General features: G+C 33.4%; 4 protein-coding genes across 4 annotated transcripts; 1 reads left to right on the forward strand and 3 right to left on the reverse strand.

Moving 5' to 3' along the window:
• Positions 1 to 6,327: 6,327 nt before the first annotated feature.
• LOC145563188 (PLAT domain-containing protein 3-like) lies at positions 6,328 to 7,192 on the forward strand. Its single transcript, XM_081623625.1, has 2 exons — positions 6,328 to 6,527; positions 6,619 to 7,192. Exons 1-2 carry the CDS (start codon positions 6,456 to 6,458, stop codon positions 7,081 to 7,083), a joined length of 537 nt encoding a protein of 178 aa, XP_081479751.1. The 5' UTR covers positions 6,328 to 6,455; the 3' UTR covers positions 7,084 to 7,192.
• A 1,393-nt stretch (positions 7,193 to 8,585) lies between these two features.
• On the reverse strand, positions 8,586 to 13,262 carry LOC145563189 (TPR repeat-containing thioredoxin TTL1-like). The gene is made up of 7 exons (XM_081623626.1): positions 12,108 to 13,262; positions 11,803 to 11,998; positions 11,507 to 11,679; positions 10,078 to 10,411; positions 9,405 to 9,612; positions 9,209 to 9,309; positions 8,586 to 9,052 (listed from the first exon to the last, which is right to left on the reverse strand). Exons 1-7 carry the CDS (start codon positions 13,160 to 13,162, stop codon positions 8,900 to 8,902), a joined length of 2,220 nt encoding a protein of 739 aa, XP_081479752.1. The 5' UTR covers positions 13,163 to 13,262; the 3' UTR covers positions 8,586 to 8,899.
• A 1,833-nt stretch (positions 13,263 to 15,095) lies between these two features.
• LOC145563190 (protein HCC2-like) lies at positions 15,096 to 21,385 on the reverse strand. The gene is made up of 8 exons (XM_081623627.1): positions 21,152 to 21,385; positions 19,244 to 19,391; positions 19,012 to 19,078; positions 18,140 to 18,337; positions 17,965 to 18,054; positions 17,713 to 17,845; positions 17,513 to 17,629; positions 15,096 to 15,533 (listed from the first exon to the last, which is right to left on the reverse strand). Exons 1-7 carry the CDS (start codon positions 21,214 to 21,216, stop codon positions 17,515 to 17,517), a joined length of 816 nt encoding a protein of 271 aa, XP_081479753.1. The 5' UTR covers positions 21,217 to 21,385; the 3' UTR covers positions 15,096 to 15,533; positions 17,513 to 17,514.
• A 1,477-nt stretch (positions 21,386 to 22,862) lies between these two features.
• Positions 22,863 to 24,440, reverse strand: LOC145563191 (succinate dehydrogenase [ubiquinone] iron-sulfur subunit 3, mitochondrial-like). The gene is made up of 3 exons (XM_081623628.1): positions 24,105 to 24,440; positions 23,375 to 23,613; positions 22,863 to 23,284 (listed from the first exon to the last, which is right to left on the reverse strand). Exons 1-3 carry the CDS (start codon positions 24,429 to 24,431, stop codon positions 22,900 to 22,902), a joined length of 951 nt encoding a protein of 316 aa, XP_081479754.1. The 5' UTR covers positions 24,432 to 24,440; the 3' UTR covers positions 22,863 to 22,899.
• Between the last annotated feature and the right edge of the window lie 222 nt (positions 24,441 to 24,662).

Genomic DNA, 24,662 nt, shown 5'->3' on the forward strand with positions numbered 1-24,662 from the left:
GACTCTTCAAGAGTTCGATTGTAATATCAGCATCACAATATTAAAAAGTATAAAACTTGCAAGGATAGGTTTTATGTTGTATAAGTTCTCAGGAACTCTTCTTGCATGATTCATAACATGCTATGATATTGGTGTCATATATATATATATATATATATATATATATATATATATATATATATATATATATATATATATATATATATATATATATATATATATATATATATATATATATATATATATATATATATATATATATATATATATATATATATATATTTGTTGTACATATATCTCCTTGCTGTAAGTTTACACAAACTTATCAATTACGTCTCACTATACTTTGGACGAACATTTACAAACACCACAATTATTAAATAGAACTAGTGAATGCAATATGAAATGTAATAATCATGATAAAACATTAAACACAAAAATATATAATAAGTAATGCACCTAAAAACTTTGTACACATGCAATGAGTAAATTATTTATCTACGACTCATACATGCACATAAATGTAAGACTCATAATGCAAGACACTGTACAGTGCAGATTTAAAAATCCATGTTTTTCATCAGACTTAATTATGGCCGTAATAATCCTTTGATCATCATAATTCATATCTTGTTGGACTTCTGGTCCATAATAAGCATTTAAACTCTATCAATATGTCGACATCAAAAGTGGACACTTATTTCAGATCCCCTTTTATCAAGCCCACTCATTTTGCATATGCATGATATTCAACGGTTCATATACTGGTATCATAACATTCTTAAAATTACATTCAGCATGCTATTTTATCATGATACCTGAATACATTTTAATTGGTACCATCATAATTTTTCTCATATCATAAGCCATCTATTATAATTCAGATATCTATACCACTTATGGGGTATTTCATACGCTATGGTATTAATACCGTTACACGTAAAAGTGTCAACTGCACTATCTTGCCATATATCATATCTTTATATCGGAACCACAATCTAACTTCAGGTGTAGTAATTCAAGTATAATTGGCAAGATTTTATTTCAATGTACACATATAATATCACCATGACCAAAATGTATCTTTAACTTTATGCAACATGTGTCATAACTCGATACAAATCAATTCATAGGTGTGCAACATATCTTGATAATATATAGACAAAAGTTGGCTTCTATCTTTTCAAATTATCATCAATTTAATCTTTGCAATTTTGCCAACTTCCTATATATCTTCTCCCCCTAAGTTGGTAAATTATATATTTCAAATATAGGGGAATCAAAATTCTTAACCAACTTAGTATATAAATTTGTACTAAAATTCATTTCATTAAGAGGATCACTTCAATAAAAATGATCTCTTCTAAAAATTATTATCTATGGAGAGGAGTATATTGTGCAGTTGTTCATCATTTCTTTCCTTTATTCTTGTGCTGACCGATGAGATTGTTAAATAAACACTAGTTCCTCAAATTTCCATATACAGGTAGTTTTGGCGAGCTTCTAGTCACCTAATATTGAAAAAGCATATAAGTTGTTCTGGTGAACTTTCGGTCACCTATTGCATATATAGTTATACCCATACAAAGCTATTAAAAACTAATAATAGTTAATCTCTTGATTTTTTTTCAAAACAAACTACTAAAAATCACAATTCAAATATAGCTCAATCTCATTGTTATGTCTTCCCATTCATTTCATTTAATACATCTAACATGAGAAAGCGTCAACACATTATTTTTTCATGTCAAATGAAACTTCAGGTTTCCATAACGGGTGATCATTAAACCCGGATGACCTAATATTATTATCACATCCAATCACATTTTCCAAAATTTAAATTATATGTGGTCAGTTTTCCAATTCAACTAGTGATCACTTTATTAGACATATTTAGTATGATGTGATATAAGAACACCAACATGTGTCTTTCTATAATTGGCAAGACAAATAACTAATTCATAATCCAATAATAACTCAAACTCTGCTGGAGCATTGATTATAATCTTGATATATACTAATGTTGTTGGACATTTCATACTCATTTGCAGTACTTTATATAATTACATCACATATTAATTTTATTGGACATAATCTCTTATGGAGATCCGTCAAAATTTATCATTTTCTCGAATTTGTCATTGTCAAAAGTTACTCTATTCCTTCTCTTTAGAACCTATAGGTTTAATACGCTTCATGCGTGCTTTATGTTCATTAACAACTAATGACATCAAACTTAATTGGAGCATTTACTACTAATATATAGTCAATGACATTTATCAATATCTATCTTCATGATGGTATTAACTAAATATTTAATCTGTCATGTGGCCATTCTATTAAATAAGTCATTGACATTTGAGCTAATCTATGTACCAAACTGACCATCAATATATTTTATTATTCATGTGCAAGGATAAAATAATATCTCCCCCTAATCCTTGCATATGGCGGGTATGAAATTAGTCCAACAACCTTTTAAAATCTTTTGCACTTTTAAGCCATAAATTCTTTTGGCAAAATCATTTATCACACGAAGTAAATTATTTGGATAGGCTTCTTATATGAAACTTTTGCTAAATTATATTAATCTTTATCTTGAAATTTCATGTAAGTAAGGCTTTATCTTTATCTCAACCTCATAAACAATATTTTTACTCAAATGATATGTAATCATATTTGCAATTCATATGAACTTTTCATGAATTATATAGTAAAATATCAACAAGTAAACATATCTGCCATCCTCATTCATGTCTGGAAATGAGCTAGCAAGCTATTAAATACCAATTTTCACCCCACACTTTGGTATCAAAAATATCCACCCAAAAGACAATATATAAGCTATTTAGAATCCTTTAACTTTCCAAATAACATTGTGTATATAGAAACACATTAGAATTATCAAAGGTGAATATCTGGCCAATATATAATACCGACTAGAAGACATTTCTAGATCATATCCATGTCATTGGATTATAGGCTATCAACTTGCAATAAGACAAATAATGATTCATCTATCAACTCATTTAACATAATTACCAAAATCAAGAAACATAATATTGATATACAATCAGTATTGTAATAGAGTCATTATGGCAAAATATTGTCAAAGACAAAAGTTACTAAATTTGAAGGAAATATAACGTATTCCATAACATAGCTAGAAATCGAATAGTCGTACATGTGCCATCTATATATGAGATGATATATTATTAGTTTGCAAGTTACTAGTATTTAGTATATATCATTATTTCACATAACACATATGGTGGTTACAAATTGTAACTCATCAATCAATTCTTTTCGGTTTTCACCATCTAATGTACAAATTAAATGATTATTCTCAAATTGATAGTCAACTTTAAACTAATATTCAACATTGCATTAAAAAAAAAATTAATTTGTGATTAAATTAGTACAGCCTGAAATAAAACCAAAGGGTTCGAACAATAAAACACCGGTAATAAAATTAATACTCCATAACATAAATCTTCCACTTCGGCCTCACAATACTAAATAAATGATACGAAGCAAAAGTAATTTGTCCTCACTTAGCTTTGAGGATTGAGCTCAAAACTTTATACTGTATTCCATTTGTTTTATGTTGTTTTTCCTACTTAAAAATCTTTTTGTGAAATAAAAATTAGCAAAATAATGAAGAATATGGAATGGAGAAATTAAAGTTTTCATTTTTTTTAATTATTGAGAAGGAAAAGTCTTATTTCAAGTTTTTTAAAGATACGAAACATACTATCAATAACAAAATTACTAATAGTAGCATTTTACATTATATATATATATATATATTCTTAATTATTTCGTTATGTTTATCAAGAAAGCAAAAGGCTAAAAGCCATTAATGGAGTTATCATCCCTAAATGGTATTAATAATGTTGTAATTCATGTCAATTCATTCTCACACAAAATTAGTATAGAGTACCACTTTTTTTTTTTTTTTTTTTTTTTTTGGTAGGTAAGATGAAGGGCACTAATGAGTCGAAACCCCTCATGCTTCGACCCATCTCAGGTTTAACAGACTAGACAATTTGGGAGAGTGGGAGAAAAGTAAGGGAATCCCACCCCCTAGATTGTCACTAGTTGAGATTGTCACTAGGCTAAGTTTAGCTTTGTTACGGAGTATCACTTTATCTATTCATTTTTTTTCCAGTTAAACAACATATACTCGGTATAAAATATTGTAGAATTATGTATTGAACATGAAGTTGTGCATATGCAATGTTAATTTTGTAAATTAGATGAAAGCCCAATTAACCAGCCATAAACTTTCAAAGTTGCATGATAAGGTCCATTATCTAATTAAGCACAGGATACCTTGTATTAGAAGCCCATTGGGCTGAGGCAGTCCAGTAACTAGATGTTTACCACCAACTATTTAATGCATATCACAGCAAGACTTTAATAAGGAGTATCTACTGCTAGATGTAGACAGTTATTGAAATATTCCTATCTGAAAGAGGGCTAATGGGCCTCAATCATAGCTATTTATAGTATTAATTTGGGCTTTTACAGCGAGATAGGCCCATGCAATTTTTGGTTACATTTCTCCAATTCCCATGAACAATACTTTAAAATTTTGAGGGTGAAGTACTCAACAATGTTCAGTATAACTCTTTTTCTTAAAAAAATAATAAAATGAAAATTAACATCTCAGGTCTCAACTGCCTTCTTAATATATTATTAAGGCAGTATAAAAAATGAGTAATACGACGTATCCAACAGATAAAAACAGTAGTAATCAAAGCGTTTTCCTTAAATAAGTCATTCTTCAACTTTCGTATCAAGATCCACAATACCAATATGACAACCAAACACATCCTCTCCAACTTAACCATCCTCCTATGCCTCTCCATTTTTACTCTATTAAACCATCCATCTGGATTTAGTCATATATTGCTTGATAAATGATAATAGTTTTTTCAATGCCTCCTAAGGCTGAGGCCAAATTAAAGTTTGACAATGTTGCCTAATCAAAGTTACGTACAATTCTAATTTCTAAAGCACGATGTATGACTTATTGACTTGGTAATTGGTTTGAATGGTTTCCATTGTTTGTTTGGATGCTAAATGTAGTAGACTTGTCTTCTTTCATTTAGACAATTCTCTACGTGTGATCCACATGATCCCATTTGTATCCAGATCTTTCTTATAGATAGAGTAAATAATCATGGTGAGCATGACTATGTTGATACGAGTACTAATTATAATTAGAGGATAGTCTCAAATAATAATTGTAATACTCGTGTCAGCTCTCACATGATGATGCCGGCCTTTCTACAGATTTGTTCAGATTCCCTTCTTCGTCGTTTACCATCTCTACTAATATTATTGTTATAAAATTGTTTTTAAATGTGCTTTGAAATCGTAAAAAGTTAAATAGGGACGGAGGGAGTATTATTTACACTTAATCGCCCAAATAGTGGAAAACTGTAATAGACATATCTTTCTTTGTGTACTTTTTGACTTGCCATTTGTGTATTTCTACAAATGGTGTATTATATTAGGAACGGAAAGAGTATCATTTACACTTATTTTAACCCACCAAATTGTGGTTCGGAGAATTGTAATAGAAGTTTCTTTTGTTATTTGCCAATTATGTAGTTCTTTTGTCCTCAAATAAAAGTTACGGAGTATTAAAATAAAATGCGTTGATACCTATGCACATGTTAAAACAAGAAAATAATTAAAAAATAATACTCCCTCTCTTCCTTATTGATTGTCCCTTATAAGTAATTTTCACTAGAATTAATAAATATAAATAAGAAATAGTAAAAGTACATTAGAAAGATAAATTTACATTGGGTATATAGAAAAGTAAAGAGAAGTAGAGAGAGAAAGTAATAAAAGTACGTAAAAAAACAAAATTTACATGAAAAAATTAAATTTGCACAAATATTGTTGCAAATTAAAGAAAATTTTGGTAAAAAAAAAGTAATATTAATGATTGTTGGAAAATGCAAATGAGGTGAACATTTTGGGACTAAAATTTAGCCAAAAGAAACTATCAATAAGGAATAGAGGGAGTAAATGTTTTAAAAGTAAAATGGATACAAAATATCATATTTAATTATGAGGTGCGAAAATAATGTGACTTTTATTTTCAAAGGTATAAAATGAGAAACTCCCAATTAATCTTTGAGATAAACAAAATTTGTGGTATTATTTGGATCGATTCCCTCCAATTAACTAGATCTAACATTAAAAAAATAATTAAAATAAAAAAGATCTATTTTCTTATTAAAGTGTTGCAATTACGGTGAAAACACAATATTTCCGTTCCCACAAGATAATAAAAGGTGCTATAATTCCCGTCAGTATCCATATCACAACCGGAGCTAAAACTGATCTATCAAAATAACATCAATCGCACCTCTATTCCCACCACTCCTACCAACGAAGAGAGAGAAATTAACAGCCAACACTCATCAGCAACAATGGCGAGAAACCCTGCATTGTTAAACGCAATAATCTTCTTATCCTTGGCTCTGATTGCTCGATCTGTATTTGTAAGTCTAATTCCAATCACACATTTTACATTTGACAAATTTCTCCAAAATATTTCTAATCAAAAATTAAATTCATTTGTTTGCACAACAGGCAGGCGACGAGTCAGAATGCGTGTACACCATATACGTCAGGACAGGGTCCGTCGTTAAAGCAGGGACGGACTCTAAGATCAGCCTCGAATTGTGGGGTCAAAAAGGCGACGGAGTTAGAATTACCGACATCGAAAGCTGGGGCGGGCTAATGGGCCAAAACTACGACTACTTCGAGAGGGGTAACTTGGACGTGTTTAGTGGGCGCGGCCCATGTCTAAACGCACCAGTTTGCGGCATGAGGGTCATCTCCGATGGGTCGGGCCCACACCATGGTTGGTACTGTAACTATGTTGAGGTCACAACTACTGGGCCCCATGTTAAGTGCGCACAACAGAAGTTTAATGTTGAACAATGGCTTAAATCTGATTCTTATCCTTATGAACTTTCTGCTACTAGAAATTATTGTCCTGTTTCTTTGTCTAAGCAAGCTGTTCCTGCTTTGAGGTCTGTTGCTTCATCTTGAATAAGATTTGTGATTTGTGATGAGATTGAGAGTTTGAGGTAAGATTAACTTGGCTTTGTAAGTTATTTGTGATATTAATAAAAGTTTTGTTGAGGGGTTTTTGTGTGAATTTGTTGATTATTTGCTTGATTTCATTGTAATGTTGTATAGTTGGAAAGACTTACCATGTTACTTGCTGCTTCTATTCAAATTTGTCGTTTATTTTGATGTATTCTTAAGATAATTGATTTTATCTTTAAGATTGAACAACCAAACTTGATTAGACAATATGTAATTAAGCAAGTTAAAACGGAGTAATTGAGTATTGACATTTCACATCTGAAATCAGGTCAACTATCAACAACAATGATAAATCTGGCAAATATAAATAAAATGAGGTGGATCATCTCAAGTGACAACTCAGGTTAATCATAATGTATCTTTGACTAATAGTTTAATAGGAATGGGTCCATTGAAAAACATGATCAATTGTCTGAGGTAATCTTTGTTAGCTTGAAGAGAAGCGGATAATGGGTCGGACAAAACTTTAATTCAAGTATAATGGTGGGACTAATAAATATACTCCGTAATAAAGTTTTTAAGTCCTTTTTACGAATTCTTGTTCAACAGTGAGGATGCCATCGTTGTTTCATCTATAATGACTTAAGAGTATGAACTGGTGAACTAATTTGTAGTCTCAACTCTGAACAAAGAACAACTCTTGTAATCTACGAGTAATAATTAGATAAATGGATACGCATCATACCAGTCATACGAAGGAACACATTAGAGTGCGAGAAGTGGTAAGCTTTACAATATCTCAAGTTATTACATGAAGAGTGCAATTCAACTACAGAACAAAGTAATTTAGTCCAATATAATGTAATCAAATTCTGTTTCGAAATTAGGCAAGTAAGCAATCAGCCTATCACAATCAAGAATTCAAGATGATTATTGATATCAGTATCCATCTAAAATTTTTAATGAGCAACGATCCATGATTTTTTACAAAAAAACTGACTGAAAAGGATGAAATTTCACATCAAATCCAGGATATTATCCAAGTAAAGGACATAATGTCATAATTTATACTTGTATTAGTAGTATATATGAAATCCTTCAATCTTTTCTTGGCATTACAATATCTACATAACCATCAAAAACTTCACTATCCAACATTCTTATGGCCTATGGGTTGCTCTAGCCCAGAGTCCAGACCCATTAGAAAATGACAATAGAGACTCTCAATGAAGATTGAAGACCATGGCCCATGGGTAAGTTCTATACAAATTTTTGTGGAAAAAAATTATTATTCTTTTGTTGACATGTCTCATGTTAGGTTTTTATAAGACCGCTTCATACTAAGTTTTGCCGTTTTTAAATCAGACTAATCCCACCTTCTAATTCCTTTAGGAATTATTTTTTATAAGAGCACTCGTGACATTCTGTGTCTCGCAATATGATTATTATAAGATGGTTTTACACTTTACCCTAAACTTCATCTTACAAAACATATGGAGTTCACAAAGTATATCTTTTAATTTTCTGCAAAAGTCATCCCACAAAATGAACTGATACAGAGATTTGCTGTGTAAGCTGGCAAATTAACAGGATCAAATCTAAATTGAAACAAAATGATTCAGATTGCCCTGCAGTTCCCTCCTTTCTTTTCCTTTCCGCCATATTTGTAACCCTAGTCATGGAAAGCTGTATCTTAAGAAACTAAACTTTTCTTGACACTCCAACCAGGCACTATAATATAGCCAGAAAAAAAAAGAAAAATTATAAATTAATGAAAGAATGACGAACTTTCTCTACAATGCTTTTCTCATGTATGCTAGCTTGTATACTCTTTGATTGAGCACTCTAAGGACTCATGCTCTTCTCCACGAATTTCTTTAACCCTCGAACCACTTTGGTATATCTTGAAGGCTGGCAATGAGCCAACACCCTCGGATTTCACCAAGCTTTGGTAATCTTCAACTTCGACCTGAATGTAACGCAAAGATTGAAATTCAGATGATCATTGGCAGTTTGTGCAATATGGCCTATATGGGCGCATACTTTAACTAATAAAGACTGAGTGTCTGACTTGGCCCTAAGTTTCAAAAGTGGTAACATCAACCAATCAAAATTTGAGACCGACCTTGAGAAATTTTACGGTTTGGTATCTCTTGCAAAGTTGTTCAATGAATTGCAGTGTTTGTCTCTCGCCTGGCTTATTACAGAACAAGGCCACTGAAAGACCTGCATAATGATCCATCATATATACAAATTGCTAAGCATATATTATGAACTTCAATATATAATCAGGAACACTAAATAATAATTAGTTTACCAACCAGGCCAGGATGTCACACTTTTGAAGTGTTCGTCACTTTGGATTTTAACAAGACTGTCATTTCCAAATTTCAAGTTTGACACATCTTCTCCCTGCTGCTTCTTGAGCTGCACCTCTACCTTAAAAAACGCCTTTGCCATGTCCTCGTCTCCTGGTGATTCTTGAAATAATATTTCATAATCTCTTACAGCAGCTTCCCATTTTTGCAACTGACAATATTTCCAGGAAACAATTTAATCATGTATACACAGCATTTCATATGTAACCCTCAACACCAAAAAGATGTCTTCTTGTGTTGGAATGAAACATAGTAAATTCCATATGACTGGATTACGTGAGCATTATCCTTCTTCAATGTGTCAATTATTCAACTAATCAGGCAAGTGTTAAAACAAAACAGGTAGTATGCATCATCTATTAGGGATAAACGACAATAGCAACCAGTTAAGGGATTGCCAGGAAAGAGCCTTTCCTAAACTAATCTAGAACAATTTTTATGCCCAAAGGAGACGATCAATAAAAAGGATTGCTGAAAGTAAAAAGTGGACGAAAGTATGCAAATATTTGCTACTTTTTCATTATTCTTGAACATAACATTTAAAACAAAATAAAAAAAGGAAGCATAGCTAACTAGCACTCTAATGGGATTGCATCAGAAAAGAAAAACCATATACCTTGACATTACAGTCGGCTCTTCTTAGTCTAGCCTTGGTATAAGAGGGACGTGCGTTAAGTGCAGCAGTACAGTCCTCTATTGCTTTCTCAAACTGCCTGAGTTTGACACGACAAGCTGCTCGGTTGCAAAGCAAGACCGAATTTTGTGGGTCATGCTCAAGTCCTTGACCATAAGCAACACAAGCTTCTAAGAACCTGCCCTCTTTGAACAAGTCATTCCCACGAGCTCGAGCATTGGACACAGCTCGAGCCCTTCGAGTCACTACACCCACCTCTCTGTTGGACGGGTCTAATCTACCTGCATGTTGAATTGCTTCCATTGCATCATCAAACCTGCAATCCCCTTTAAGAGTTTAAAAATTACTCTTTCTTACATTATTAAGATTAAGAATTTCCCACAAATACAGTCTGAATCCAGAAATGAAGAAAAACTTGTCGTGTGCCTATATTAACAGCCAAATTAGGCCGTATTATGAAACATTAAATGTGACAACACTCCACAGAAATGAGAAATTTTGAGTTTGTGCCCACAACCAAATATGACATTATAACTAAAAGTTTGATCCTTCAAGGTTATCAGGAGATCTTAGATCATACATGTCACATAACATGAGAGCCATTCTATAACAAGTGTTCAGTAAGAATAGTCAATTAAGATTAATTTGCAAAGAGTCCATTAACCATAGTCAAGCATGATTGTAGGCCCTGCTTATATATCATAAAAATGGCACACTATTAGACTTTTTACATAACTTAGAAAAGAATCAACGAAATTAACTTCTTGGTATAGTGGTGGACTAGAGAGTAAATAATCAGAGTAATTAGGAGAATCGGAATGAATCATCTCAAAAAAAGAAAAGCAAAATAATAGTATATCAGCACGCAAATGGTAAGACATGACTGGATGTTTATTTAAATTAACAGTATCTAAGATTAGGACAGGAGTGAATGTTAGATTAAAACAATAGTAACAAAGATTAACCACCCTCAGTATGACAGAAAGTTCTACAGCAGTATCAAAAGAAAAAAATGATTTGACAACGACATATTTATTTTGAATTAGAAGCTTGCTAATCTTGGTAGACAAGTTTGTAAGTAGAACACATTAAATAAGAAATAATGCACACGACGAATTCACCTAGAGCAGTTTTTAAAAGCATAGTTGGTGTAATTGGTTGAAATTACTAGATTAATGTACAGTTAACCCCCTATCTTCAACCAACATTTTGAGCTGTCTTACAGTACATTTTTAGCAAAATCATCATGCTATCAACTAATTAATGCTACTAATTGACTTTTATGGTTAAATTAAATCATTCTTTTACCCCTCGTTTGTAATTACATTACTTATATACTAGCAATGCCTGAAGAGGGAAACAACGAACGACAATCAAGATTTGACAATATTTTTTAATGGGACAGACTAACCTTCCTGCAGCCATGTCAACCTGAGCCCTGATCAACAATAACATAGCATTCCCTGCAGAGCCGTAGAACTTAGTACACTGATCCATATCAAAATCTGGACTGTTTTCCCATGTTGTTACGGCATCTTGAGGCCGATGGAGCTTTAGATATGCCTCAGCTTGTAATGCAAATATCTTTGTTCAAGTAAACAAAAAAACATCAGCAATGTCAATAACTTACATAGCAGTATTTGAAATTTGTATCTATTACGCTTATGTTGAACAAATAACTAGTCACACAATGCAAAAGATACTAACCATAGGTGCAGAATCTGCTCCGGCAGCTATGGTATTCCCAGATTCTCTGAGCACGGTGTGCCAATCCTTCAACCTCTTAGCCTCCTCAAACTTCTTCATGTGTCCAAGAACAAGCTTTGCTCTACTCATTGTATCTGGGTCGGCTTCTGGCCCTGCTCGTTTGAAGTGATAAGTAGCCTTTTCTGCTTCTCCTAATCTGAAAAAAATTGTACAGATTTTTACATGAAAACATATCCAAGAGTAGAATAGAACCAATCTTATGGCTGATGTAGTTCAGTGAATAAAGTGACATCGTAATTATGTACCTTAGATAAAGATTAGCCAAACGATGGTGAGCCCTGTGGTAATTGGGCTCTATAACAATGGCTTCTCTGCACTCAAAAACAGCCTCAAGAAGCCGCCCTAGAGCTGTCAAAGCAGCACTCTTATTACTCCTGTAGGAAGCCTTGGAGGGGTCCAAATCAATGGCTCGCTCATACAATGCCAAGGCTTCAGCAAAGTTGCCATTCTTATAATCTTCATTCCCCAATATCTTCAACTCCTCAGGGTCCATCCTACAAGACAATGCTCGACATAGAGAAGTCCCACCTGTTGCTTTCTCCCCATTTTCTATGTGCTTCTTGTTCACAATGTTCCCCATCCCACTATTCGAATATTTTGATGAAAAGTTTATAACATTTTTAGGTGCTTGTTGTTCTTCTGGCTTGCCATTGGAGGCTGGTTTTGTATATGTATAAGGGGATCCCCCAGGCTGCCTCAAGTTACCTAAACTACTATGGACCATCACATTGCCAGATGAAGCTCGGACAAGATTAATTCCTCCTCTACCCTTCTGGTGCTCGGCTATCATCATCTCTAACTCACCGGATATACCCAATGCTTCCTTCGGAGGCATCTTCTTTGTATTATGACCATTACTTCGATTCTGATTCTGTGCTGGTGTCAGGCTTCTTGAAGCTTGCACTACAGTTGTGTCATTTGAGGACGGTCTTCTAACATGATGTTGCTGTTGCTGTTGCTGCTGATGTTGCGATCGAACAGGAGGGCATTTCTGTTGAGGTTTAGGGCCACCGCGGCTAGAGGAAGGCTGAGAAGAGACGCTGCTGTTAGCATCAAGGTCATCAAAACTGCCTCGTCTCTTCTTGGAATTGCGGCCAACACTCGGAATTCTCTTGGGGCTGTCTACGTCATTAAGGCTACCATGTTGGCTAGGAAGGGAACCCGTTGACGTAGTTCTTCTAGGCCAAAACTTTTTTGTTCCTCCAAAAACAGCCCCCAGCAGCCCACACCCTGATTTCTTCTGATCTGGTGATGACGCGCCACTGCTCATGTTTTCCTTTGATTTTTTACCAAACAACATGTAACAACGATGACTTATTCCCAACGATTTTCCGAATCAAACACCATCTATTTCAGCCTACTCCAGGAAGAATTTCCAGCATCCATGCATGCGAAATTGTAAAAACGAAATTGAAAGTTTCAAAAATGAAAAGGATGAGAAAAAAAAAAACAACCCTCCCTTACAAAGCAGGGCTGTTCATCTTATGTTATCATCAATCATCTCATTTTATCATACAAAAAAGAGATGAGACCAAAAATGCCAACCTTTGATTTTCTCCTAATTTGATCACCCTTTTTATTCTTTGTTCAAGATATTCAACCAAATATTGACAATGCAATGCAGGAGAGAGAAAGAAAGAGGAGGGGGAAAAGAAGGTGGGAGCCAACTTATGTTTTGAATAAATAATAAAATAATTGTTTCAAAGATTTTGCTCAAAAAAGTTTTTTACTTGAAGGATTTTTTTTAATATAAAATGTTTATTTTATTTTTCCTTTTTTTCCAAATTATTTTTCCTCACTTGTCAACTTGATTTCCATTTGGAAAAGGAAAAAAAAAAAAAAATTGGGGTTGGTGGATGGGAAGGAGAAAAGCTAGGAGACCAGGTCAGTTGGGGATAATCAGGATCTCTAGATTTTTAGAAACCAATTTATATTTCTTTTAAATCTAATAAACAAATTAAGGAAAAACAGCCCCATAATTTTTGGCGTTGAGTCCTTGTTGTCCTCAAATTACACACAGAAAATATAGTAAAATACTTTATTAAAAAAGATTGGAGGGAGGAAAAGGACGACGTAATTACGTAAATTTTATATTAACTCCAGGTATGATTACTAGCTCCTTTACTATCTGATTTCTCTCAAAGAGCTGTCAAATACAAGTAGTAAAAATAATTTTTAAAAATCCTACAACAGAATTTTTTTTTTTTTGTGGCTCATTTTCGATAAAAAAAATATACTCCAAACTTCGTAATAATTTTTGCCGTAATACAAAGTATAGTAAAGTCATTAGTTATTTTTGAACCATAAATTAATGTGCAAGAACATAGCAGTTTTTTTTTTTTTTTTTTTTTTTGAGGACACATAGCAGTTTCAGACTGTACTACTTCATTAAAAGGCAATAAAATCCTAGTTAATGTTCTATTTTTATTTTCCAGCTGGAAATTCAATTCCCAATCAAATATGACGTGTATTACCTTATACAAAAATTTCTTTCCAAAATTAATCACATATGACGTGTAATTATTGTCAGCTAATCTGATAATTATCTTCACCTGGCCACATACTTAACAATTTCAAGATTAGAGCACACGAGATTTCACACTATTGAGAGTATCTGCGCAATTAGTGCAATATGATTTCTTACCATTAACATCATTTGCTCACGAGAATAATTCTCTTTCAGTTGTATATGCCATAAGGTAAGAAAACACCAATGCTAAAAAAATTACTCCCTATTTACAAGACATAAATGATGTACCTTACATCCTAACATTGTCAAGGTAAAGTGTATAAAATACACATCTAAAGTTATGTAAGTTTAAACTATCAACAATCGGCAACAAAATGTTGGCTCACTTGGATGGATACCTCAATCAACCAATCAAAGCCTTAATCCCATAAGAGGGGTTGGCTCACTTGGATGAAAACCTCACCAAGCTTTAAAATAAATAAATAAATAAATAAAATAAAGTACTTTGTATATCACTTTAACAAGCCTGAAAATAAATCAGCCTAGCTCGCTGAACTCGACTTAGGTAGGAGATTGGTTCAGACAACGGTTCAAACCTGTTGCTACTCATGCTATCAAAACAAGCCTATAGTTTAAATACCGATTCACATTGCATCAATTCAACCTACAATCGCCTCTACTTCTAAGAACTCTTGACAATTAGAAATGTCTAAATTTAAATTTTCATAAAAAGATAACCATTTGTATTTGACAACATCAATCATTTCATTTGCAATTAAACATTACTCCATCTGATAAAGACTAGAGAGTAGTCAAGTAAGTGAATACACAAAAATTGGTAAAACCACGAGGATTAAAAAACTCTACAATTGAGTCAATGACGTAAAGGGAAGTTCTCTATAATATTATAGCAAATCAAATCACATTTGATTTGTCTTAGGCTACTTATTCAAAGCTCAACCTACGTTAATGAAATGGCAAAATAAAAAATGCCAGCTTGGGTAACAATCAGTCTTAAAATCCAGATAGCAGGAACACACAATCCAGAAGACTGAGCCATGTCCTCCAAAGTAGGTCTAATCTGAGAAGTTTCCAAGAAGCTAAAAATCATAAGGTAATTTGGCGTCGTGTATCTTCCACCTAACTACGAGCCTGAGATATCCAAAATACTTGATTCCATCAGAAATGGGATCTTTGCATCCTAAACCAACAAGGAATAAGTAGATTAAAAGAAAAAAATAAATTGAATGTGTTTATATACTTTATAATCATTACATAACAAGAAGAGTATTATACAATTAGGGAAGGTATATATAATACTTAATAACTATATACTAGTAAATAAATTATTCCTCATTATATACCTTTGTCATCCATCCCTAGGCTGAAAAGACATCTTACCAAAATTGACTTTGTATCACAATAATGATGAGAATTAATTCAGGACCAGGTCGTACACTATTTTGCAACAACGTGCAGGTCAACACTATACCATAAGCAGATAATCCATACTTTAAAGAAAGTACAGAGATATCTAGTTACCTACATTGTGTTGAAAAAAGTTCCAACTTGCATTCCGACACCAAGATGCCCCAGAACTTTATTCTGGAAATGATTGAGACACACAAACAAACATCCTTTATGGTAAGGTCAATTGCATCGGCAGTTCGCCATATATAGTTGCTGCCCTAATATCCAGAAAGGATTCATGCCAGAGAACAATAGTACGGATGTTTATAGGCTATTATACTTTTGTAATTCTAGTAAATGACTTGCAGCTCCTCAACTGTCATCATAAGAAAATGCCAACCTGCTTTACATGGGTTGCATTTTTCCGAGTCTGGAAACACGTTTTTTTACTAAAACTCTGTAAAATTCTTCAAGTAATTGAATCATAGCATCAGACCTAGAGTTCTTTCATCCGTAAGATCTTTACTTTCCCATAGCTGGCTATGCTTTCTAAAAATTATTCCTACAGAAATGAAAATGTCATGATAGCCAACAAGCCTGCCTCACGTCATCAATAGTGAAAAATGAAAATGTTGCTGAAATCAATTTCCATATTAATTGGTAATTAGAAGTAGTATTTTGTTTTATATATTTTGGATTTCATAATCTAGATCTGCTTGCTACCTACCAAATCATTTTACTGCTCCCAGGCCATATATTTATGTGACATAGTTCCAAGTCTTGTGAAAATAATGAAATCACTAGCCTACAAAGCTTTCATCCTTCATACTTCCTTTGTGCATCATTAGTTGCAACAATTTTGCAAATGCAGGACTTGAACCACTAATATTTAAAAGAACCACTAATATAATAAAAATTATTTTTTGGTCAAACATTAAAAGTTGATACTAAAAAGATATGTACTTTGACAAATCCAAAAAGATCTCACATTGCTATATATTTTACTAAGCATAAATCACCAAATATAGTCAAATTGTTGCATATAAATAGTGTGAAAGTTATATAGTTGCAACTTATATAAATAGTACGATTTTGTATATAAATTAAACCAAAACTACAGAAAGCTGGGATAGTCCTCTAGCTTTGATTCCCCATCCCCCCTCTAAAGTCACTCTCAAGGAATGGTAACTGGCTAGGTAACGGATGACATTATTTGTTTTATATTTTTGCATATAGAATATGATGGGAAGAAAAGAAAAGTGACGTGCTATTTATGACTGTTCCTAAGGACTTCAATCACCCGTCCACCTAATATATACCTCCTTACTCCGTCCTCCCACCCTGTACAACAAAAGTAAAATAGAAATATCATTTGATACTAGATAATCCTAATAATTGTGATGTATCTCTCGTTATAAAACTTGCTATGTGGGTTCAATTATGCTTCGAGTTCAGCTTTAGTCTAATTTCTAATCCAGAATAAATACTCCTACATTTCCTTGATCCAAGATACTAGTAGGTTAAATAACATGTCTCTCACACATGTAAACTCAAAGGTTATATTAAGATCTTTAGTATCACAAAATTGAAATGGGTAACCTAAAATTTCGTGAATCTTAAAGTTACAAGACACATGTATGGATGTACCTATACCACAAAATGCATATAATAGAGAATATTGGAAATGGGCAGGCTTACGCTACAATGAAAGATGAATCAAATACCCCCCCCCCCCCCACCCAAACAAAAAAAATATAGCATCTCTCTTACCTCTAGGAAGATCCAGATCGCATCTTCAACTCTTTGCCTATAGCATCTGCCAGCTCTGTTGCATTATACTCTACCCCAAAACATCTCATTATTTCCATATTTGGGCTTATCAAGTACCTACACAATCCATCACATCCATGAAAATGCAAACTCACTGGACAGAAAGTGGAATAAAAGGTTTCAGAGGGAATAAGGTTTACATATTATGGGATGATTCAATTAGATAGTCACTCCCGTCCTCTTCAACCTTCTTAAAAAAAACCCGATATTCTTGTGCTATTTGCCTGATAGAGTTAACAGATCCAGTTAACCCCACTATTCTTGGATCAAACTCTGCATTCTTGAAGGAGTCGAAATGAGGCATCAATTGTAAGTTAATTTCAGCTCTCAACACATAATATAATAAATTAATAAGTAAAGACGAAGACACTTATATGTAATATGAAACCCACCTCCAAGATACCTTTTTAGCTGTTGAGGAGAGTCACGCTGGGGATCAATTGTAACAAAAACAGGTAGAAGCTTAACATTATATTTTGACTCTAGTGACAACAAATCGAAAATGTCAGAGATTTATCACAATCAAGAACAAAAAAGCATTGATGAATTAAGGTGAATGCATTGAACCTAATATGTCAATGGCCTTTGCCATTTTCTGCACTTCCTCTGGCCCAATATCAGGTGATGATGTATAACCAAAGTATAAGAGTACCCAGTGTCCATGAAGATCCCGCTCAGTAACTATTTGGTGATCAGTATTAATCAATTCAAAAGGGCCACCAATAGTAGGCCCCTTGACAGTCATTCCTTCCCTTGATCCTTCACCTGATGAATTGGAAGAGGGAAATGACAGACATGTCAATCAAAAACATATAATTTCACTGCTCCAGCTATCGTGATTGTATAACTCATTGCTTGAAGAAAGGGATTGGTCAATTATCAAAAGTGTTAAGCCACTCGAGCTAACTTACAGACTCTCAAAGAGGATAGGTTTTAGGTCACCGCACATCTATTAAAAATTAGAAACTTGACAATTATTGCACCAGTATCCAAATGTGATCATCAATATTCCTTTTGAATTCTAAATAGCAAATTCGATTCCACTAAGGAAAACTGCATTAGTATTAAAAAATGACGAGTAGTCGAGTACTAAAAAATCATAAATAAATAAGCTAAATCCATGAAGAGAGGAAAAAAAAAAAAGGATACGCAAAGTGCATAATTTGTGGGATTCAAATTATTTTCAAGTCGAACAAATCCAAAGTACTATTAAATTGACCAGGAAATCCAGGGACAAGCTTAAATCCTCTTTCATTATCAGGCTAAGGTTTTAACAAAGGAATTCTCTATATCCCAAAGATATCAAAGAAGCATAATTCAATGAAATTTACTGGCCTCAAACATTGAGTGATTAGGTTTTCCAGCATAAATATAAGAAATAGAGTATTCATCAAAATAAAATACAATTAAAGCAAGTGCTTGCGTGTGAATCAGAGTACCTTTCTGGATGGCTCTTCTCTCATCATTGTAACGAGCATAACCAGCCAGTCCAAGCAAAGCAACAGGCTGAATATTTTAATTAATTTGGGCAGGATGAGAAACCTTTAAACACAAGAAGTAAAAAAAAAGACAGCAAAATAAAGCAATCTAACAGAAATAATTAGAATGATAAAGATCCGCGAAAAATAACACCCATGTTTTGGACTGGATATTGGAGTTTAAGATACATACAATAGCAAGAGCCATCAATGGCTTATAATTAGTAGTCTTGGTACTTGGATGCATCTCTGACTGTAATTCATGGCTATTTGATCTCTCAGATGACTGTCTTGTTGATTTAGCATAACCACGATACAGGCACCTTTTTGATGGATCGAGCCTAAGAGGAAAAGGAAACATCCTAGTTAATTGAAGATATATTCAGAAGTAGAGCATTAAATACATAGCTAAATTCAATCTTCTGATCCGTTCAAAAAAAAAATTCAATCTTTTGATATTTTGAATCACAGCATCAGACATAAGAACTTAAGATGATATCAACACCAAGGAAGAATCTGTGGCTTTAGTGAAATTCAGAAAGGCCACAGATACAGGACATGTCGTTTGATATTGATGAGCTCTCATGAGTTTGCTCTATATTGAAGGGAAAAATTAAAAGTTCTGATGCCTGGACCAAAAGATAACCTTGATACATAGAGTAAGTTCAACTAATAAAGCAGAAATTCGATAAATAGAGAGCAGTTAGTCTAGTAACAGAGCAGGCACCACCTAACAACCTTCTAGAACATTAATAATTGGTCATGCACAAATTTCTTGTTAGTCTGAAAAAAAAAGAAAAAAAAAAAAAAAGAAAAAAATCTCTAACAAAGATCTGCAACTTAAATCACCAATAAGAAGGTATACATATTCTTTGTCATAGAATTATCTAGAGTGTGCATTCATTGTCTGTCAATGGCAAAGGATGCACATTGACATGATAAGATAGAAGATTAGGAAAACACCCAAACCCTGAAGTTGGGCTTCCAGTGCAAAAATTATTAATGGCTTGATAAAGGAATTAAACTGTATACAAGTATACAACCAAACCAGAGTAGATGGTTTCTGCTGTTCTGCAGGCACAATATTAACTAATGCAAAAAAGTGCAATGTCCTCTACAAGACACCTAAATCGTTCCTCTGCAAGACCCCTAAATCTCGAAGGTGAGAAAATATTCCAATCTCTTTCATAGACCAAAAAATACAGGGTTCCCTCTAGTCTACTTGAAGGCCTGAAGGGAGATTATGTAGTAGACAAGTATTTTCACATATACGGCCATTGTAAACTTATGATTTATAATAACTATAGATTATGAGCATAATGTTGTTGATTTGTCGACTACCTCGCCAAATATCCATATTACAGTCAAAATTAAAAACTAAACCATTAAGTGATCACGTAGAAGTACAATGGAGAGAGTTCATCCCACATTGAATGATGATACAGCCTAGAACACATAGGACTTGTGAGTTACACTAGCCACTAGCAAATAGCAACTATATGGTTGAAGATGGAGCCCTACTTGGACATGTATGCACTTCAGCGAGTTGAGCCAAGGTCGATTTATGCTCATTATCTATTTCTTCAGCCTATATTAGCAACAGAAACAAGCACAACGTTCCAAATTATTTACTCCTACATCATAGTATGATTCCAGCTATTTTTAAAACCGCAATATTAGGCCGATTACTTCTTACTACATACTAATTGATCATAGCTAATCCATTGCAAAATAATTACCTCAACACTTAAACAACGAAAAAATGGAATAATCAACAACAATATCAAAACCTCTACAATATTGACCAAACTCGTGGAATCGGCTTTCCGAATTAATCACATCAACGAATTACTCTCTTAGAAACTTCAATCAATCATAAACCCTAATTCTGAACCCAATTTACACAAAAATTACCTTAAATTGTAGCATAAAAACATGTAAATAAGCATCAGTAACTCAACCCTAGTATCAAAAAACTTGAAAATATTAATTCGATTACGAAATTGAAGAATAATGCTGCATATTATCATAACTATTTAAGAATTTGAACAAAAAACTGAACTGAAAAAAACAAAAGGAGAAAGATATAACAATGACAAACCGTTGAAGTTGATTGACCGCCGGCTTAGAGCGTCCTCGAAGAGAGAGAAATGCTGACCTAAACATTGATCAACGAACTAGTCGCACGAAATTTTGAATCGATTGAATAGGGTTTTACAGAAGAAAATGTGAAGAAATTGGAATTTTCATGGAAAAATTGTTGGCAGCTAATTGGAGTGCTCAATTCGCTGAGCTTCGTTTTAGTTGGCTCACTTGTTTGCTGTGTTGAAGAAACTGCAATTTAGGCGTGTTTTGTTGGATTTTTCTTGAGAAAGGAGTCACCTCATGATTTGGCGGCAATTTCCTTTTATCAATTTGATAATAACCCCCTTTAGGATTGTAGTTAAAAATTTCTCCCGTTGTTTTCATTAATTTGGGTATGGACTTGTTTTGTTTATCTGAAATAAGTAAATTTGGTCTAAATTTTTTAAGGTTTGATCTAGTCTTAATTTTTCTGATCTGGTCTGATTTAATCTTATTTAGCAATTTGACTAAACTTTGACCGCATTTTAATACCAATCTATAGAGAAAAACATTATCAAAATGAATCTTGTTAGATTCGCCTCGTCATGAACTTTTTAAATATGTAATTTTTATAAATTTTTTTAATACACAATTAACGATATTTGACGGTAAGTAAATGTTGATTAAAAGTTCTGACTGGTCTGACTGAATCTTTCTGATTTGATTTGAATTTATTAAGGAATAAATAATAAGTATCTTAAATAAGTTGAAGAGAACAAGTCCGTAGTAAATGTAAATTTCTTGGAAATTTATACAGTATTTTTATATAATTGGAATTTTTAGGAAATACTAAATTGTACTCCCTTCGTTCCTATTTGATAGTCACTTTTGCGCAATTTTCACGGGAATCAATAAACATGAATAAGAAGTAGCAAAAGTACATTGAAAACGTAAATTTACATTAGGTATGCAAAAAAGTAGAGAGAGAAAGTAATTAAAGTACATGGGAAAGTAAAATTTACATGAAAAAGTTAAATTTGCACAAATATTTTTGCAAATTGGAGTGAATTTTGGTAAAAAAATTAATATTAATGGTACTTGAAAAAAGTAAATGTAACTAACATTTTAAGGCACCAAAAATTGAATAAGTGACTATCAAATAGGAACGGAGGAGTATTTGGTTAATCGTAGAAAGTGGAAAATTTTATGAAAAGTTCCACTTACCCAGGTCTTTTTACGTAGTTAAATACCTCTATTTTATGGGAAGTAAAAATTTATGAAAAATCCTACTTCCACTAGAAATTTTAACTTCCCAAAGGACACCTTAAAATTCAGATAAGATAATGAGGTGCCTTTTAATAATTTCGTTAACATACTACGGAGTACTCCAGTACATTATTTATCGTTCTTGTTGCATTTCTAATGAAATTTTAGCTTTAAAAGCTTCTGATAACTTATTGAATAAGAAGAAAACCACATCACAAAAATATGATACCTACTAGATCTGTCCCCTTCATTTGATTATTTCTCCGTCCTACAAAATTATTTTATCCTTGCACCCCAAGTCATTTAGTCATTGATCTCAATTCAAGTAATTTGATTATGTACCTTTCATGATTGTATGGTGAACATCATTGTACAATCGAACTCTATCTTACCAATTACCAAGTTAATTACAATTGCAAGAAAAAACTTGATGATTTCTAAATGAACGGCTAAACTTAGAGAGTAGCTTAGAGCCTTAGAGAAAGATGGTACAATAGCAAATGGACATACATAATTTTGCTACTTGTTTTCATACTTAGAAAACCTATCCATTATCTTCATTTTGTCAATGGCAGAAGCAGGATCTAAGCTCTTAGGACATGCTGCAGTGCAATTCTTGATAATCCTGCAGCTGTACAATTTCATATCATCATCTGTTATAGCCTGTAATCTCTCCTTGGTATAATCGTCTCGACTGTCCGAAATCCATCGATATGCATTAATCAAAGCTGCTGGACCCAAGTACTTCTCTGGATTCCACCAATATGCAGGGCATGAAGTGGTGCAACATGCACACAATATGCACTCATACAATCCATCAAGCTTCTTCCTATCTTTAGGCGATTGCCTATGTTCACGCCCATCCTCCGGTCCCTTCTTCGTCTTTAGCCACGGCTCAATCGACCTACACAATTTCATGTTTTAACTAGTTATTAAGCTCATCAAGAACATTGTACTTGTACAAAAAATCGGAATGTGTTAATAATATATATACTTGTATTGATTATAGAAATTGGTGAGATCGACGACGAGATCCTTGATGACGAACATATGAGGAAGGGGAGTGATTGTGGTAGGCTTAGTTATATCAGAATCAATGGGCTTAAGGCAAGCCACAGTGTTAAGGCCATCAATATTCATAGAACAGGACCCACAAATTCCTTCCCTGCATGATCTTCTATAGCTCAAACTTGAGTCATCCTCTGCCTTTATCTTTTGCAATGCATCCAATACCTATCCACATTAGCTCAATGCAAGATAATTAGTATAACTTTCTTACTAATTAAGTTTAAAAAGGACAACTGAAGAAAAGATAAATCAACGAACAGATGATCATATGAATGATACGACTAAGGACCTGTTCTCTTCAACATAATTAATTTAAGTTCAGTTTCTAATTTCATTCTCTCATGAACAGGGCAGCTCAGCTCAATAAATCAGAACAGACACTAAATTGATCATGAATACATACTTCATGAGTAGTTGTTAACATTTTGATTTTTTGCGTTTGTGAATTTATAACTTTCACCATAGATGTATTTTTTTATTATCATTAATTAAAGGTATAAAAAGTTGTTTATTGAAAATAAATGATGTGATGAAGCTAGATATGTCGCATGACTATATTTTTTCTAAAATATCAATTATTAGTTAAATATAGTCAAAATTTAAAGTAGATTTCAATACAAAAATCAAATTATTGCAAATAAAAAAAATGTATGTACCATGGGGCCACAGGTAGAGAGGTCGACGAAGAAAGACTGAAGAAAGGGTTTTTGGTTGGGCAAGTCAGGGTTCCAACGGTATATTTGGAACTCTTTCGTCAGCGGTTGAGCCTGAGTCGTCGTCGTCGTTGTCGTTGTCGCCGTTACATGTTGCTGCACTCTCCTTTGTGATGTTGCGGCTTCCTCTGCATGAGTTTGGGCAGCAGGGTGGCCTTCAAGTGTAGGAAAATCGTCCCTTTTAGTAGAGTATGCTCTTACTTTCTGTACTCGCCCTATTGCTAATCTCTTCAGCCCTTGATTCCCTCCAATAATCCACCTTTTCCACATCTTTAATTTCTTTCTATCCAAACTCACACGGCCGTGAAAGTTGTGTATGATCTTTTTCACGGCCGTTTGATATATTTTGTAATGAAAGGATTCAAAGATACTCAAGGATAAAGCATGTATGCGGTTGATTTGATCATGATATGTATGTGAGTATGTGACACATGGTTTGTTGCATGCTTAAGTGAAGCCTCCGTGTACAATTTTGGCCGCTCTTCAATCCATTTCTCATTG

Source organism: Chenopodium album, chromosome 10 (assembly GCF_948465745.1).
Source record: "Chenopodium album chromosome 10, dcCheAlbu1.1, whole genome shotgun sequence".
Taxonomy (NCBI): Eukaryota; Viridiplantae; Streptophyta; class Magnoliopsida; order Caryophyllales; family Amaranthaceae; genus Chenopodium; species Chenopodium album.

What these genes read in the sequence shown, in the direction of transcription:
- LOC145563189 (XM_081623626.1), bottom strand. Translation starts at nt 13,162, where the DNA reads ATGTTGTTTGGTAAAAAATCAAAGGAAAACATGAGCAGTGGCGCGTCA. An exon ending in TTGGCTAATCTTTATCTAAG is followed by an intron (nt 11,999 to 12,107) that starts GTACATAATTAC and finishes AATTTTTTTCAG; the next exon opens with ATTAGGAGAAGCAGAAAAGG. An exon ending in GTTGACATGGCTGCAGGAAG is followed by an intron (nt 10,412 to 11,506) that starts GTTAGTCTGTCC and finishes AGGGGATTGCAG; the next exon opens with GTTTGATGATGCAATGGAAG.
- LOC145563190 (XM_081623627.1), bottom strand. Translation starts at nt 21,216, where the DNA reads ATGTTTAGGTCAGCATTTCTCTCTCTTCGAGGACGCTCTAAGCCGGCG. An exon ending in AAAGGCCATTGACATATTAG is followed by an intron (nt 18,055 to 18,139) that starts GTTCAATGCATT and finishes TGTTGTCACTAG; the next exon opens with AGTCAAAATATAATGTTAAG. An exon ending in ATTGAATCATCCCATAATAT is followed by an intron (nt 17,630 to 17,712) that starts GTAAACCTTATT and finishes TGGATTGTGTAG; the next exon opens with GTACTTGATAAGCCCAAATA.
- LOC145563191 (XM_081623628.1), bottom strand. Translation starts at nt 24,431, where the DNA reads ATGTGGAAAAGGTGGATTATTGGAGGGAATCAAGGGCTGAAGAGATTA. An exon ending in TCTCTACCTGTGGCCCCATG is followed by an intron (nt 23,614 to 24,104) that starts GTACATACATTT and finishes TAATGTGGATAG; the next exon opens with GTATTGGATGCATTGCAAAA. An exon ending in AATTTCTATAATCAATACAA is followed by an intron (nt 23,285 to 23,374) that starts GTATATATATTA and finishes GAAATTGTGTAG; the next exon opens with GTCGATTGAGCCGTGGCTAA.
- LOC145563188 (XM_081623625.1), top strand. Translation starts at nt 6,456, where the DNA reads ATGGCGAGAAACCCTGCATTGTTAAACGCAATAATCTTCTTATCCTTG. An exon ending in TGATTGCTCGATCTGTATTT is followed by an intron (nt 6,528 to 6,618) that starts GTAAGTCTAATT and finishes TTTGCACAACAG; the next exon opens with GCAGGCGACGAGTCAGAATG.